The 16,656-nt window shown below is 37.8% G+C and overlaps 1 protein-coding gene across 1 annotated transcript; it reads left to right on the forward strand.

Moving 5' to 3' along the window:
- The first annotated feature begins 5,734 nt into the window (after positions 1–5,734).
- On the forward strand, positions 5,735–11,720 carry sdhaf4 (succinate dehydrogenase complex assembly factor 4). The gene is made up of 3 exons (XM_041789935.1): positions 5,735–5,914; positions 10,528–10,641; positions 11,219–11,720. Exons 1-3 carry the CDS (start codon positions 5,836–5,838, stop codon positions 11,326–11,328), a joined length of 303 nt encoding a protein of 100 aa, XP_041645869.1. The 5' UTR covers positions 5,735–5,835; the 3' UTR covers positions 11,329–11,720.
- Positions 11,721–16,656: the final 4,936 nt, after the last annotated feature.

The following is a 16,656-nucleotide window of genomic DNA, read 5'->3' on the forward strand; positions in this document are numbered from 1 at the left end:
GTATATATCTACATGACATGATAGACTTTAGTCAGATCTAAGATCTGGTACACATATTGTCACATTAATAACCTCTTCAAATGTCGTTGAAATAATGAAATTGTGGATGCTAATTGTGGAGAAACTGTCAGTTTCCAAAGATATAGTCCTCAGTACTTTAATGTGCACTGATTAAGGGAAGTCTGTGCTAGTCTTTAGAATGCCTCATATAATTTGGATGAATCTTTGCAGGCCTAAAAGCATTCTGAAGGGTGCTGGGCAGATCTAGATTCAAGTGTTCATGGTATACATGGACTCACAGGTTTGATATTTGTCCACATGTGAATAGACATGTGTTTGTATTTTCTGAGAAGAGGAACAGCTGAGTCACATCTTTTGGCAAAACTTAGAAGAAGACATTCTTTCACAGTTTACATTCTGTTGTCGAACATGCTACACACACACAGGCTGAATTACCTGCGAACACAGGATCCCCATGGACGCACCAGTGGAGGGATGTCAGAGTTACGGCCTTGCTGTTCTCACTGAAGCACTGCTGGCAGCTGTTGGGGGTCCAGTGCCATGCTCAAAGGCACTTCGACAGCACTCAGGAAGTTAACAGGCACCACTCCAGCTACCAGACCAAAGTCCAGATATGGTCCGACCGGGACTTAAACCAGCATCCCTCCAGTTTCCAGCCCAAGTCCTTACAGGCCGAGCTACTGCTGCCCAGTCAATCTCAAAAGTGTCTTTATAGAGAGTATCACACAGTTTTACTCTACATCAGATGCATATTTGCTGATAAGAAGCATTCATCTTTTAAATTAGCACCTGATTGGTTGGATTCAACGGGCTTCATTTAGCCTACCATATCAGCTAATCTCCCCTTTGTTTCACCTTCACAGTGTCAAAAATGTCAGGGCGAAACATGAACAGTAACAGCATTTAGCAGCTTTTTGTATTTAGCTTTAGCCAGGTTAGTCCCGCTGATCTCAGAGATGCGCTTGAAAGGTTTTCTCCCTGTAGAATTACTGTTAATACTCTTTATACTAAAGGCCACTGTGGTAAATGTGTGCTGCATGTCAGTGCACCTAGACAGTGTGCAGCAGGTCTCATAACTAGCATGATTTTATGCACAAAGGGACTTTTTCTGGGTGAAGAATGGTGAGTAAGCCAGGCCTCACCCTGGACGTTGAGCCTTTGTAATTTTGTTTTGCTGTTAGCATTCAGAGCCAGTTTTTCACAGGCAGAGACCTTCACTCTATTTCACAGCAGCATCATTCATAAATACAGGGGAAATAGATGACTGTCATCTAGAATCATTCATTTCTTCTTAAGCTTCCTCGATCAACTTATTAACACTTTCAATGCAAATCTTAAAATAGACTATTTTTTCAATCTTCCTCTTTGGTGTGGACATGAATACCTTAAAGGTGGACTCCTCCATTATTTTATGCAGCCATTGGAGCAGCAGCAACTCGGCTGGTATTTAATCCTTGATAGTTTCTCAGTGGCTCACAATGTCAGTAAAAAAAAACAAAGGTGTGGGAGTAATAAAAACAGGGTAAAAAGAATCTAACTTTTTGTGTGTTAAACGCTGAGTCAGCTGTTTGTCTGTGTGTAACTGTGGCTGAGTGTTTCGTGTGTGATGTGACGCTCTCCAGGTCTCCTCTCTAAAAGGTTGAAGAGGAATGTAGAGGAGAATTTCATCATCCACTTGGAAATCTCTGCTCTGAGCTGAGCTGCTCTCAATCCTCCTGGAATTCTTCTCGGACGTCCGACAGGATTTTACCCCGGGGAGGAAAAGTCAACGAGGGAAAGTGGTGACTGGAGCTGATAAGAGAAAATACGCTGAAAAAATGTGAAGAAAGGTAGCACAGCTTTGAGGAGGATTGGCGAGTTGGTGCAATAAATGAACAAAAGTTTGTCAGCACTCCACGGTCATGTCCTGATATTATAGCTCATTCTTCTGGGGAAAATAATCAGACGAGTATCTTCCAAGTTTTTGTCTACGTTCAGCATTCCCTTACACCAATTACACAGTCAGCCATGGCTAAACTAGTCAAGTACAACTCTTAAAAGCCTGAGAACTATAATCGTTCCTTTTTAATTCATTACAGACAGAGAAAAATGACATCAGCTGGTTGGTGGATTTAGGCCCCAACAAAGTTTCCAATCATAAGACAGTGAAAGTAGAGTGTCAGGTCAAGAAGAGAGGATGGGAAGTTTACTGTGGTACAAATCAATGAATATGTGGCCTAATGACATTTCCTTTTGACCTTTGACCTGCAAAATCTAATCAGTTTGTCCTCGAATCAGAGTGAACATACATGCAAAGTTTGGAGAAAATTCAAAAAGAGGCCCACTGGATGGACAATCTCAAATCATAACCCCTCTAGCCTTGGTAATTACATGGAGGCATAAAAACAGATCAGAGAAGTTCCTCAGACCCTAATGTTCAATAAAGCGTCATGTCTGATGAATACTCCATAGGTAATCTGTTATTTAGTCAGTATTGAGTCAGTAGTCAGAGGTAGTTTTACCGTTAGACAGAGGTGTTGAGGCCGCATGTTCCAAGGAGCTCAAAATGTACAACAAATAAGGAGGTATTTGTTGACAAGAGGGCAAAGGCAGGGGCGTAGCTAGGGATTTAGGGCCCCCAGAAAAATATATAACACAGGGTCCCCCTTAACCAGCCAGCCAAGCAACAATGTTTTGCAATTTTTACAAATATCTATGCATTTTAATGTATTTTTGAATCATAATTCTCCCCTTTATGAGCAATATTTCTAATATGGTTAAATTAAATTTACTTGTATTATCTCGCAGCGCTGGACTAGACCATTCAGATGTTTTTAAGGAGGGAGCGGCCCCCCTAGTATTTTATGTTATTCCATTCGATACAAATTTCATTCTGTTGACTGATTAATTTAGTTGTTTCTGATTCAATGACGACACTTAATACTAAGAAAAAATAAATAAAAACACACTTTTCCTTTCAGGTTTCTCAAGGGGCCTAACACCCCCCCCCACACACACACACACACACACACACACACCCATGGGCAAAGGTATATAAAAATGCTTTGAAATAAATCTATATCTTCTATTAAAACAATAAATAAATAAATAAATCAAAGCCCCTACAGTGGGCTCCTGGCTTCACAACAGGTCAAAGAACAGATCAAGGTTATAATAGTTTTGGATTTTCCATTGGTTTTTATTTTTATTTAGTTTTTACCTTTTCTTTAGATTTCCTGTTTAGTTTTTGTAAGTTTTTCCTGCTGGTTCTTAGATTAGCTCAGTTTGGATTTTGAAAAAATGCTTTGTTTAAGTTAAGTTTTGATTATTTTTAGTGTTAGTTTTAGTTTTTTAGAAATTTGAGACGCCTGTCAAGGGCCGGACCCAAGAAGACTCTTCACTTTTCATGCTTTTAATTAAACTTTTATGTTTGTAAACAACTTAAGACCTAAAACTTACAGTTATGTGAAGTCTTCTGCAATCAAAGCAGGCCACTTTACTCTCTCTGGGCCTCTCAGTCTGCTGCTGACAAAGACTAAAACTAAGGAGATTTAGTTAGTTTTCATTTTTCTCATAAAGCTTAGTTTTGATTTAGTTTCAGTGAACTAAAGTGATTTTTACCTTTCAGTTTTAGTTATTTAGTTAGTTTTAGTTAACTATAAACAGATATCACTGTGTTTGAGCATAGATTTATGAGTTCCGATGCTCCTCTAAGAGCTGATGAAGTTCTGCTGGCTGTTATCTAGATTTCACACCAGGGTTCATCCTGTAGTCTCACAGTTTACACATGAAAAGAGATCAATAAGTCAGACACACATCAGCTCCATGTGTACTCAGTTTCCAAACTAATGCATGGTTAAATGGTTTCTTTTGGCATTTCGGTTAAGACCACTTTAAAGAGCAAAGGAGAAAATATTGATGTATGCAATAAATAATGCATCAGATAAAAATGAGAAAATTAATAACATCACCTTTAAATCAGATTGGATACACACATTTTTGGCACAATTTTACCATAAAATAAGAAACAAAATTTAAGTTGATTATATGTCTCCTAAATAAAAGTAAATATTCTTTTAAAAAGGTCTGCAACAATTTAAATTGTCTTCTTTTCTAAATCCTTTTCCAAATATGTGACAGTTTAGCAACTACAGATAATATTTCATGTTTTTTTTTTCTTTAAAAACAAAATGATTACAGGAAAAACAAAATATTCATGAGGGGAAGAAACATTTTGTCAATACAAAATTATTCTGTGAAAAAAATGAAGAGACACAAAAACATTCAACCTGACAGAACTTTACAAGCATAGATAAACATAACTCCACCAGCAGCACATAGTGATGCTACAAAGACTTATTAGGAATGAATTAGAACCTGTGGCAGTTAATGGATGTTTCTCAGTGTTTGCAACGACTTTGAATTGTAATTGCAGTTAGCAAAGTTTTTGCAACATTCAAAATAAAGGTAATTATTGCAGAAATCTGATGATGAATATAACTCTTACACAGCAAAAATATCCTTACAGTGTATTTTATGGCTTTTTCACCAATAAGAAATGACGTGTTTCATGTTTAGGCTTAAAATGGGAAAACAGTGGCATGTGTACTAAAAATGATACTTCACTGTTTTTCTTCTAACAAACAGAAATCATGGTTTTATTCTGCTGTGGCATAAATATTAAAAAAGTGATTATCATGGAAGTAAATGAGTCCAGAAATGGCTTATTCTGGAGTCAAGTTTGAAATCAGACACTACAAAAAACGAATCATGCATCAAAATCAGTGTTGTCACTAATCTTTGACACATCCAAAAGTCTAATTTAAAAACATACTCTAGCCCACCATCATATATTATATAGAAAGTAGCTATTTTGTTGTGTGATTTTCATATAAAACCTGACGTCATTTATCCAAACTGGCTTTTAAATGGTTAAAATCCTGAAAATAATAGAATATTTGGTAGTTATGATCAGGACTTGGGTTGATTGAAAGATTCAAGCCAAAAAATAAATAAAATAAAATAAAATAAAATAAAATCAAGAATTATTACAGTTTTATAAGTGGACATTTTTTTCATGAATGCCTTATTAGGAAGTAAAATTTTAAATTTGCCACCTTTAAAATATATGTATGTGTGTGCGTGTGTGTGTGCGTGTGGGTGTGGGTGGGTGTGGGTGTGGGGGGGGGGGGGGGGGGGGGTATAGCAACCTGTAGTCAAACCGATATTTAAAGAGTGAGAATCCCAAATATTCAGATATTTGGTAGTTTTGGTGAGGATTGAAGTTTTTGAGAAATACATTTAAAAATGGGAAAAATAATTCATTGTAATTATTTCAATAAATGTTTTTCACTGTGGACATTTTCGTCCTGAGTAGTTTATAGAATGGTAAATTTGTACAGAATAAACTTCAATCTAAAAAATTTAAATATGAAAATGTACCAAAATAACAGCCTTCATACAAAAACACTGCCTATTGCAGCGACACAGAAATGATTATCTAAAAAAGTTAAATTGTAAAGCTATCAGTCAGAAGTGTTCAGAGTGATCCCGGAGGATTACAGAAAACAAAGTTTCTCCATCCTACACGAAGATTATAACAGCCTGATAAAAGAGGGGGGGGCTCCACTGATCTGATGTCTGTACTTTATCTCCCCCTACCGGTACCCTGTAAGCATTGCATTTGATGTCAATTTCCGTCGCCCAGTGATGATAAATATGACGTCACTAACAATCGACAAACAATAACACGATTGTGTAAGTGTCCAACCGACTGAGCGCACAGAAAAACACCGTTTGTGTTGTTTTATCTGCTTTTTCTGGTCCACTGCAGACATGGTTCTTCTGCAGGTGTGTTCTTCAACCAGCAGACGGGTTCTCCTGAATGGTCGAGCTCTAGAGTCGGTATTATCAGGTCAGTATACTGACTTTAGCCGGTTAAACTCCATTTGTTTTTCCTGTTTAAAAATTTACATTTTGAATGTTTTAATTTTTGAGACGACAAATAATGTGTTTCTACGTCTTTAGGGTCCTCTGTGACTCTTATATATAAAGGTATACGGTCATTAAGGTAAGGTTAGCCAAGGTTAAATCAGAGCTTAAAGGTCTTATTATTAAACTAACACCACTCACTGTTTGGTCACTGACATTTTAAACCCAGTCACATACCAGACCAGTTAAACTGTGTCTGATTCCTTATAAAGATATCTTAGATCCGTGGTTTTTAAGGACCCCATTTACAACAGATTTCTTCCATTTTTTCATACCACCAAATATTTTCAATGAATACAAGAGAGTTTAAACTTTAGATTAATCCTAAATATAATAAAACAAAGGGGTGGAACTTACACTTCATAATAGAGATGCACAGTAATATCAGTATGATTTCACTATCTGCAGATTTTAGCCTAATAAAAGTGAATTACTTGAATCGGCATATGAATTTCTGCTGATAGTTACAACACACTGGCAGATGTAAATACTGTCCGTATGTACAAATAAGAGAGTTGAGTTTTAAGCTGGACCAACAGACCTTTATTCAGCATCATCCCTTACACTTAAAGTCTGTTTTAAGGACTGAAATTAGTTTATTTGTTCATCTTCAGACTTTAAATTGTGTGTTGTAAGGACTGAAGTTTTAAGTCTGAACTACATTTAAATATCAGAATTGATATTGCTTTCTGCAAGAAATATTGTGCATCCTTAATAAATAAAAGCACATCATAGACTTTAAGCCACATCATTTTTTTGACAGACACATATCTGTGACTGACTAAAAAAGGTTTTACGACCCACTTTTTGGTCCTGAGCCACTAGTTGAGAACCGTAGCCTTAGCTGCCACTGCTGCCAGTCAATGACAGATCTCTGCAGATATATTCAGAAGATGAGTGTGTGGTGTGTTTGCAGAATTATTGTCAGTGAAGTAATAATAATAATAATAATAAACTTTATGTGTACAGCACCTTTAGAAACAGAGGTTTACAAAGTGCTTTGACAACAAGCAGAATCACAGTTACAAAGCAAAACACAAACAGCAAAACATCACAAGAAAGACAAAACCCCCACAACAGAAGTACCCATGAAAAACTCAGCCAGCAATGTAACTCCAACATCATAAAAACTAGCAGAACATTCTAAAGACAAAAATGGTGTCAGTTTAGAAAGACATCATAAAAACCCCAATATGAAAGATTCTGTAATAAAAATGAAGACCAAGAATAAAAATAAATAAATAAGTAAATAAAAACCCAGAATAACCTAGACCAATCCAGGCAACACAGGAACCGACTACATAAAAGAGACCTAAGGACCAGAAATGTAAAAGCATTTAAAATATTAGGAAGAGATTGAATGGAATATAAATAAAATGGTAAGAAGGAGAATAAAAACAATTAAAATGTGTAGAGATTAATAAGTCAGCATACGAAATTAAAATTCTAGACTGTAAAAGATATAAATGATAATCATGATAATGATAATAGTCTGCTAAAACCGACATAGCAGCAAGAAGAGGGGGACACAATAAAAGCGGGGTGGGGGGCTCTAAAAAGCAAGTAAGAGAGGTGGAGATATTGCATAAGAATCAATAAGCATAAAATACAAAGTCGGGAAGAGCAGATATAGAGGTTTTAAGGTTAAATTTGACAGTAAAGTAGAAGAACTAGAGAGTAAGAGACATTAGACGACGTCACATAACAGCAAGTCTATAAAAATGAGTTTTAGGAAGTGATTTAAAAGATGTCACTGATTCAGCATGCCTTATCTCCTCGGGCAGGTCGTTCCAAAGTCGAGGCGCCCTGACAGAGAAGGCCCTGTCACCTTTAGTTTTGAGCCTCGACCTTGGAATGACCAGGAGGCCCCTGCCCGAGGATCTAAGGCTGTGGCCTGGCTTGTAGGGGGTTAAAAATAGCTCGGAGCCCGGCCCTTCAGTGCTTTAAAATTAATTAGTAAAATTTTATAATCAATTCTAAAACTTACAGGGAGCCAGTGTAGGGATGCTGTATTGTTCTTTTTTTTCTATTTTTTAAGATACACAGAAAATAAATTTCTTTTGCAAATAAAAACATAACTCTTAATGATATTTTTTAAAAAGACATCACATTTTTTTCAGCCCTGTCATGAACTAATGTCACACTTTTGAAAATGACTTAAACCATAGATTATATGTTGGCAATTGCTGTCAGACATTCTTCTAATCTATGGTTGTCAGTAACATCTCATAATGAAATAGAATGAGCATTCTGTGTGTTTCCTGAATCCTTTTGAGTATCTCTGAGTATTTCAGGTTTTGAATACTTCAGTTTTTGAGTTTCATGTCCCTGAAGTTCCTAGACGGGCTAAATAAGAAACAGGCTATCATTTAGGTTTTAAAATTGTGGAGTGATGTTTGAAGAGCTACAGTTACCACAATATTTGTCAGAATTTTACATAATTAGACTTGAATGAAAGCTGAGAAGCTCCCCTTTGAACAGATGCCAATTAGGGATGCAACAGTACTCTGTAAAATTTTGAACCGTTTGGTCCGCTCTGCACGGGACAATATGCCCTTATGGACTGCGGGTTTTTGGATTTGTAATTCATTTTGCACTGATGCTTCACAGGCAGCATAAGCATCCTGATATAACGCTTCCCAAACACAGGACAGTGGAGCAACTGGAAAAGGTAACACCAGCCAAACAACAGCTCAGGATGCTTTTGAACAGGCCTACTGTGCCACTTCAGACAAACACAAAAAAATTACCCCTGTAGTGAGAGCATTTATTGCAAAAGTTGCACAATACACCTTTGTGTCCCAGGAACTTCTGTTGCAAGTGAGAGAATTTTCCCCACTGCAAGGGACATTGTCTCGCCCTGCTGCAGACAATGTTGACAGGCTTATCTTCTTACAAAAACAAATCTCACAATAGCAGAGGAATAAATAGCTGATTCCAACACTGGCTAATTGATACTGCACTTAAGATCCTGAATATAGCCTATAGTTAAGAATTCTTATGTTCAATTTTTCAAGGATATAAGTGCACTTTTTCTTTTGAAATTGTTTACCTCTCTTTTTATACTACTGTATTGTGTATACAACTAGTGAAGACTAAGAGGCACTTTAACATTTAGAAGCTTTTTTTGTTTACATTTTTGTATGTTTTAATTTTTTTATACATATTTGATACTACTGTATAGTGCACTGATCATCAACTGGCCTACCAGGGGATAAAACGTGGGAAATGGTTTAAATGGGTTAAAGAATGGCAAAGATAGGGTTTAGGAAGCAAAAAGGGGTGAAAAGTAGCAAAAATGTGTCAAAAAGTGGCAAAAACACAGCAAAAATGGCCTGACAAATTAGTGAAAAGTTGTTTAAGAGCCGCACACAAAGGGAAATAGTTAGTAGGAAAGTTGCAAAAGGGGGTTAGAGTGCCAAAAATAAGTAAAATGTGGCAAAAACTGGTTAAAAGTTGCAACTATTGTTGAAAAATGTAATGAAAATAGGTTAATAAGTGGAAAAAAAAAGAAGAAAAGTGGTAAAAATGGATAAGAGTGGCACAAAGGGGATAAAACATGCAGGAAAAGTTGTTTAAAGGGGTTAAAGAATGGCAAAAATTGGGTCAAAGAGGCAAAAAATGTGTTAATGCTGGTGTTAATTCACAGTTGTGGAGAGTCCATTCTCTGGGATTTTCAGGGGTCTAGCCAGTTCTGTTGTCAGCCCTGTCTCCTTGTGACCTGCTGCATTATAACTGGGATTGATTCACTATAATGACTAAAAATGTCCCGCATTTTTAAAGAAAATCCAAATACTACTACAATAACATGTTACCCAGTCCACAACATTTGTTTATTTTTTGTGTATTTGAAAGCCCGGCCCCCAGAGTTTCTGTCCAGACTAAATCTGGCCCTTGTGCAAAGGTACTTGCTGACCCCTGGTATAGTGTATACAAGTAGTCACAGAATAGGAGACAGTTTTCTATTTGAAAGAGTTTTGTTTAATAACTGTTAACTTGAAAGAAAAGTGTTATATTATTTAGTACACTAGTGATCCTGGAATTTGTTTACTGTGAAATGCAGTTCTTACTGACAAGCAAAATACAGAGATACTTTCCGGAGGAAAAAAATAGTTTGTTTTTTTTTTTTACGCACAAAACACGTACCGAAACCATGGCCCAAAAACTGCGGTACGGACCGTACCATGGGTTACCTGTACCGTTGCACCCCTAATGCCAATCACAGTAGTATAAACTTTGAAAAGGGTCCTGTCCATGAGCCTAAGTGGGATGTGCATCAGCCTTTAGAATTAGAATTAAATTACTAAAGGGGCCAGTTCATTTCATGAGCTGGTTTCTGTGACTCAGCTGCCACTCTGGAAGTCTGTCACACTAAAACATCACCCACAGACAAGGACAACATTTTTCCACTTTGAGTGGTAGTGAAATAACACCTGGGCCATGGTCTAATCATGGATCTCCTGCCTTGTAGAAGTCTGTATTGCTGCCTTTTTATTCATGAATCCTGGTTGCTCTTGTGTTCCTTTGTGTCTTCAGGATGTTCACGGGCAGCCAGCGGAGCGGCAACCAGCAAAGAGCCACTGAAGAAAGCTAAAACCCCACAGGGTCGATTCGACAGCCCTGAGGAGAAACAGAAAGATGTTCTAGAAAGTATGATATCTTTCTGTGTTGTCTGCATGGTTCTGTTACACAGGTGTACCGTACTTGAATGAATTGTTACTTTAGTGATGCTCTAATTCATAAGATAGTAGCTGCATGGGCTGGAGAAGTTCCAGAAACTTCCTCCAGACACAAGCTGATCAGTAGATACTAACTTTATATTTCCAATGACTGAACTTCATGCTGAAAATACTGAGAAATGTCTGCATTATTAACCCTACATTATAAGCCTGCCCATATTGGCTCAAGGACTGAATTCTTTTGGTTAATAAACATGTCTTGCATAGATACGGAAGAGTATTAGGGCCACTGAAAAAAAAAAAATGGAGACAAATTTTTTTTTTTCTGACTTTAATCTCAGAATTCTGACTTTTTTCTCACAAGTGAAAAAAAAAATGTTCGTCTCAAATTTTTTTTTTTTTCAGTGGCCCCAATACTCTTCCGTACATAGAATTCACTACAGCAGTTGTTCTTTAGATTAGAACAGCCAGCTCATAGTTTTTAGTTGTTAAATTTTTTGCTACATCTATATCTTGTAAACTGAAATGCTGTTCTGTTGTCCCTCCAGAATTCCCGGATGATGTAAACCCCATAACCAAAGAGAAAGGGGGTCCTCGGGGCCCAGAGCCAACCCGCTATGGAGACTGGGAGAGAAAGGGCCGCTGTGTTGACTTTTAGTTCGTTGTCGGTGAAGAGCCATTATTTAGTCACTGATTGTTCTTGTTCAATCTTAGTTTCTGATTACAAAGTGAGAATAAGACAAAGATCCATTCTGTGTTTCTGGCTTCACTTACAGAGAACAGAGGCAGTTATAAGCATCATTTGGTGGTATAACCATCTCTATTCACACAGTTTAACTGAAGTTTATCTTGGCTCTCATCTTGCCAGTGTTGACATTGTAAACAAGACCATTTAAACGATCACAGAAACACGTGGATGGTTTGCACATGATGATGTTCGGTTGCATGTGAGAGTGAGATTCTGAGAGCTGGTCCTGTAGATCTTCTGTGTTTGGTTCATGAGTATGAATGATAAAGTTAATAAAAGGAGGGATTATTGTATGTTCATGACCTTTGAGCGATGTTTGATCATTTCTTTAATGTCTTAAATTGATGTTAAACATGAAAAGAAGGATAAGGGACATATAGAAAATAATATTAAAATAGGAAGCATAGCATAATACAAGGATGTCAAACACTTAGGATATAGTTACAATGTCAGAACAATAGTGAGGGAAAAGAAGACACTGATTTAATCCTAACCCTTATAAATCATTAATCCAACCTCAACAACGGATGTTTTTAGAACTTATCTGAACGTCAGTCATCATGAGTCAGTCTGATGAAGTGCAGTTATGCTTGAAACTTTGGTGCAATATATAACCTGGACTTTTGGAGCTCTGCAGTGTGTGAGATGTTTTTCTCTTCACCTCATGTTAGACTTTTCAGCTCAGCACCAGCCCACTTTGGTTTGGATGAGTGTTTAAGAAGTCAACTACATCAAACATAAATCTGTTTTGATATTTTTACATGAAACTGATATTACTATGCTGCTTTCCACATTTATGTGTGAGAAAGAAAATGTGGAAGACAAGTGTGGGAAATAGGGTAATGTGGGCAACTTGTGGACAGCAGAGTTGTAGCATACAGAGGGGCAATATTCCAAAGACTGGAGGGAAGTCCTGCCACCAGAAGTTTTCAGTGCCACCAAACATTCAGGATCTCACACTGGTCCAGGAATCCAGAGGTTCACAGACTAAAGGCTCCAGAGTAAAACTCTACAGAGTTCTCGTGCACCTTCCTTTTGGATTTTGGACAGATGTATGATTTCTGTATACTTTCATTTGGTCTTTCTACTCCTGCTCTCTTTCACAGTTGTTGTAACCACAACAACATTAAGATAATAAAAGAGCATCAAATCATCAAAAATGAATCAATAAGACAGAAAATAACACCCCCCCCCCCCCCCCCCCCAACACACTAACACACTGCTGTGCTGCAGGGATCCCCTGTCTGCTACAGCGGTACTACAAATTTGCAAGGGAATAGGGAGATATTTACTATTTAACTCTCAGTTTTTTTCAGTCTGGCTGGGTAATGCTCTTGTGTTTTTATTAATTGTTGGAGGGTCCTGAGAGTAGAACTAGGGGTGGAAAGGTAAAAAGTATTTAGGAACGCATTTGGCTTCAGCTGACCTTCAAAAGTCTGTCCAACCTGGACCAACAAGAGAAGGCAATGCAAAGGAAAAAGTACTGGTCTATAAATCTACTCAAGTAAAAGAAGAAAGTATTTAAAGTTTACTTCAGTTAAAGAGTACTGAGTAGTTGCTAGGGCTGAACAATATAGGAAAATAACCTGAGATTTTTTTTTTTTTCCCAAAATTGCATTGATGGTTTTACCTGCAGTTATTTAAGTCCCTCATCTTATGTATTTTTCAACAAACAGAAGCTTTAAATCATTCTATATTATAACCAAAACTGTATTAGATTGATAAAACATGAACTGTTCTTTCCCATAGGCCAGGCTTTTAAGTAAGGATGACATAACATGATGCATGAATCAGAACACGTCTTTATTTATCTCCTTCAATCACAGTAGTCTGTTTTTAACTCAATTGTTTAGTTGAAAAATTTGTTGCAATCATCATTAAATTTAGGGCGAAACAATCTGAAAAAACATCTAAATGCAATTATTTTTACTCATATTGCAGATGCATTGTGAATTTTTGTGTTGAAGGGAATGTATGGAAGCCCTAACGGGCCGTATACTCACATATATTATTTACTCTGTTGTCCCGTGATAGAAGTCAAGTCAAGTTTATTTATATAGCACATTTAAAAACAGCACAAGCTGACTAAGGTGCTTTACAGATAGAGGCAAGATACAGATAGCAATATTCAAAACAGCAGAGAACAATAGACAATACATAAAGAGTGAAGAGACGTTAAAATCGGGAATGTTTGTTTAAAAGAAAAAGGGATACACATGTGGACAAAATTGTTGGTACCCCTCTGTTGATGAAAGAAAAACCCACAATGGTCACAGAAATAACTTGAATCTGACAAAAGTAATAATAAATAAAAATTCAGTGAAAATCAACCAATGAAAATCAGACAATGCTTTTGAACTGTGGTTTAACAGAATTATTTTAAAAAACAAACTCATGAAACAGGCCTGGACAAAAATGATGGTACCCCTAGAAAAGACTGAAAATAATGAGACCATAGGGACATGTTCAACCAAGGTGTGTCCTCCAATTAGCATCACAGGTGTCTACAAACTTGTAATCAGTCAGTCGGCCTATTTAAAGGGTGACAAGTAGTCACTGTGCTGTTTGGTGACATGGTGTGTACCACATTAAACATGGACCAGAGGAAGCGAAGGAGAGAGTTGTCCCAGGAGATTAGAAAGAAAATTATTGACAAGCATGTTAAAGGTAAAGGCTATAAGACCATCTCCAAGCAGCTTGATGCTCCTGTGACTACAGTTGAACATATTATTCAGAAATTTAAGATCCACGGGACTGTAGCCAACCTCCCTGGACGTGGCCGCAGGAGGAAAATTGATGACAAATCGAAGACACAGATAATATGAATGGTAACAAAAGAGCCCAAAACAACCTCCAAAGACATTAAAGGTGAACTCCAAGGTCAAGGTACATCAGCGTCAGATCGCACCATCCGTCGTTGTTTGAGCCAAAGTGGACTTCATGGGAGACGACCAAGGAGGACACCACTGTTGAAAATAAATCATAAAAAGCGAGACTGTAATTTGCCAAACTGCATGTCGACAGGCCACAAAGCTTCTGGGAGAATGTCCTATGGACAGATGAGACAAAACTGGAACTTTTTGGCAAGGCACATCAGCTCTATGTTCACAGACGCAAAAATGAAGCATACCAAGAAAAGAACACTGTCCCTACTGTGAAACATGGAGGAGGCTCTGTTGTGTTCTGGGGCTGCTTTGCTGCATCTGGCACAGGGTGTCTTGAATCTGTGCAGGGTGCAATGAAATCTCAAGACTATCTAGGTATTCTAGAAAGAAATGTGCTGCCCAATTTCGGAACGCTTGGTCTCAGTCGCAGGTCATGGGTCTTGCAACAGGATAATGACCCAAAACACACAGCTAAAAACACCCAAGAATGGCTAAGAGCAAAACATTGGACTATTCTGAAGTGGCCTTCTATGAGCCCTGATCTAAATCCTATTGAACATCTGTGGAAGGAGCTGAAACATGCTGTCTGGAGAAGGCACCCTTCAAACCTGAGACAACTGGAGCAGTTTGCTTATGAGGAGTGGGCCAAAATACCTGCTGAGAGGTGCAGAAGTCTCATTGAAAAGTTACAGAAATCGTTTGATTGCAGTGATTGCCTCAAAAGGTTGTGCAACAAAATGTTAAGTTAAGGGTACCATCATTTTTGTCCAGGCCTGTTTCATGAGAATTCAAAAGTAATGTCTGATTTTCATTGGTTAATTTTCATTGAATTTTTATTTATCACTTTTGTCAGATTCAAGTTAATTTTGTGACCATTGTGGGTTTTTCTTTCATTAACAGAGGGGTACCAACAATTTTGTCCATGTGTGTAATCAACTCTTCATATTTACAACATTTGTGTATCTCAAGGCAGTGCTACAAGAAGTACCCTAGATCTTGAAAATATAAAAACAGCACAGAAACTTCAGAAGTATGTACAGTAACTATCATTAGTGAAAAAAATCATGTACAATCTCACCTTTTAAAAAGGGTTTTATGTGTTTAAATGAAGTGTTTAACACTAAGGATATGTTTCTGTTATTTAAGTCATACTATTTATGTAGCACATTTCATAGACATGAAACACAATATTGTTGAACAATTACACTCTATATTAGAGAACAACAATGAGTTCTGACTTGCTTTTTAGTCTTTCTTCATATTTATTTTCAGTTAGGAAGCTGTTGTTTGTTGTATGTTAATGAAGTTCAGAAGCTACTTTATGTGTAAAATGCAAACTAATGAAGGTCTAGAAGTGAAAAGTCACAAACATTTGATCTTTTTTGTTTTCAAGTTAGACAGTGTGACCAAATTATAAGTCTGGGAAATATTAATGGTTCAACATTTGAGGAAACATCCTGTTTTGTCAAGATAATCAGTTTCCTGTATGCTACAGTATCTATGACACAGGTATGTGGCCTCTCAAATCAAGTGGTCCCTAAAAGTTGGTCCACAGCTGGGTGACTGTTCCAGGCAGAGTCAGAGGAATGGTAGTGTCCCATTGGGGAACTCTTTGACTCTTCTGATCGCCCTCTCAACGAGAATTTGAAGCTGAGCTTTGGCTTGGGTTTTCAGAGCATCCTCTCTGCTGAACTGTGCTGTGGTTTTTAAGGGGGGTATGATCAGCACTACCCCATGGTCAGCCAGCATCTTCTCAGTGGTGAATCCCTTGTTTGCCACGCAGCCATCACCTGGCTCCAGTAAGTCAAGAATTCCACACCTTTCAGTGAGCTCTCGATCTGAGCTTGAGCCGGTGTAGAGACTCGACACAAAAGTCACAGCACCACATGGGGAGATCCCAATCAGCCCCTTGAAGGTCGTGGTGTTTTTGTAGCTGGAGAAGACTTAAGACTGGAGAGTGAGAGATGAGGGGCTCTGGCACCGCCCCTTTGTACAGTCAATGATCACCCTCACTTCTGGACAGTACTGCCTAAATTTGAGTGGCATGGTGGACATGACTTGATCCCTGCTCATTCAGATGGGAAGGGAGCCAAGAAGCAGGTAGAGGTAGTTGGCCCATTCTACAACAACTCTGCAGACGGTGGATATACTGACCTGAAATATCTCAGCTAACACTTTCTCTTTCAGGCCTGCAGAAACACGACAGCAGTACAGGAAAAATTCATCAATTAACTGCAACCAGCACTGTGAGCTGGGGGAATTGGGATCAGATATTTTCTCTGTGCTTTTGACTAATAAACAAGCAGAGATGCTGATGGTTGAATAGCTTCCCAGAATGCCTGGAAAACCTCTT

This window comes from Cheilinus undulatus, linkage group 6, assembly GCF_018320785.1.
Source record: "Cheilinus undulatus linkage group 6, ASM1832078v1, whole genome shotgun sequence".
Taxonomy (NCBI): Eukaryota; Metazoa; Chordata; class Actinopteri; order Labriformes; family Labridae; genus Cheilinus; species Cheilinus undulatus.

Coding starts and splice junctions, on each gene's coding strand:
- sdhaf4 (XM_041789935.1), top strand. CDS start 5,836: ATGGTTCTTCTGCAGGTGTGTTCTTCAACCAGCAGACGGGTTCTCCTG. Junction 5,915..10,527: donor TCTAGAGTCGGTATTATCAG/GTCAGTATACTG, acceptor TTGTGTCTTCAG/GATGTTCACGGGCAGCCAGC. Junction 10,642..11,218: donor ACAGAAAGATGTTCTAGAAA/GTATGATATCTT, acceptor TTGTCCCTCCAG/AATTCCCGGATGATGTAAAC.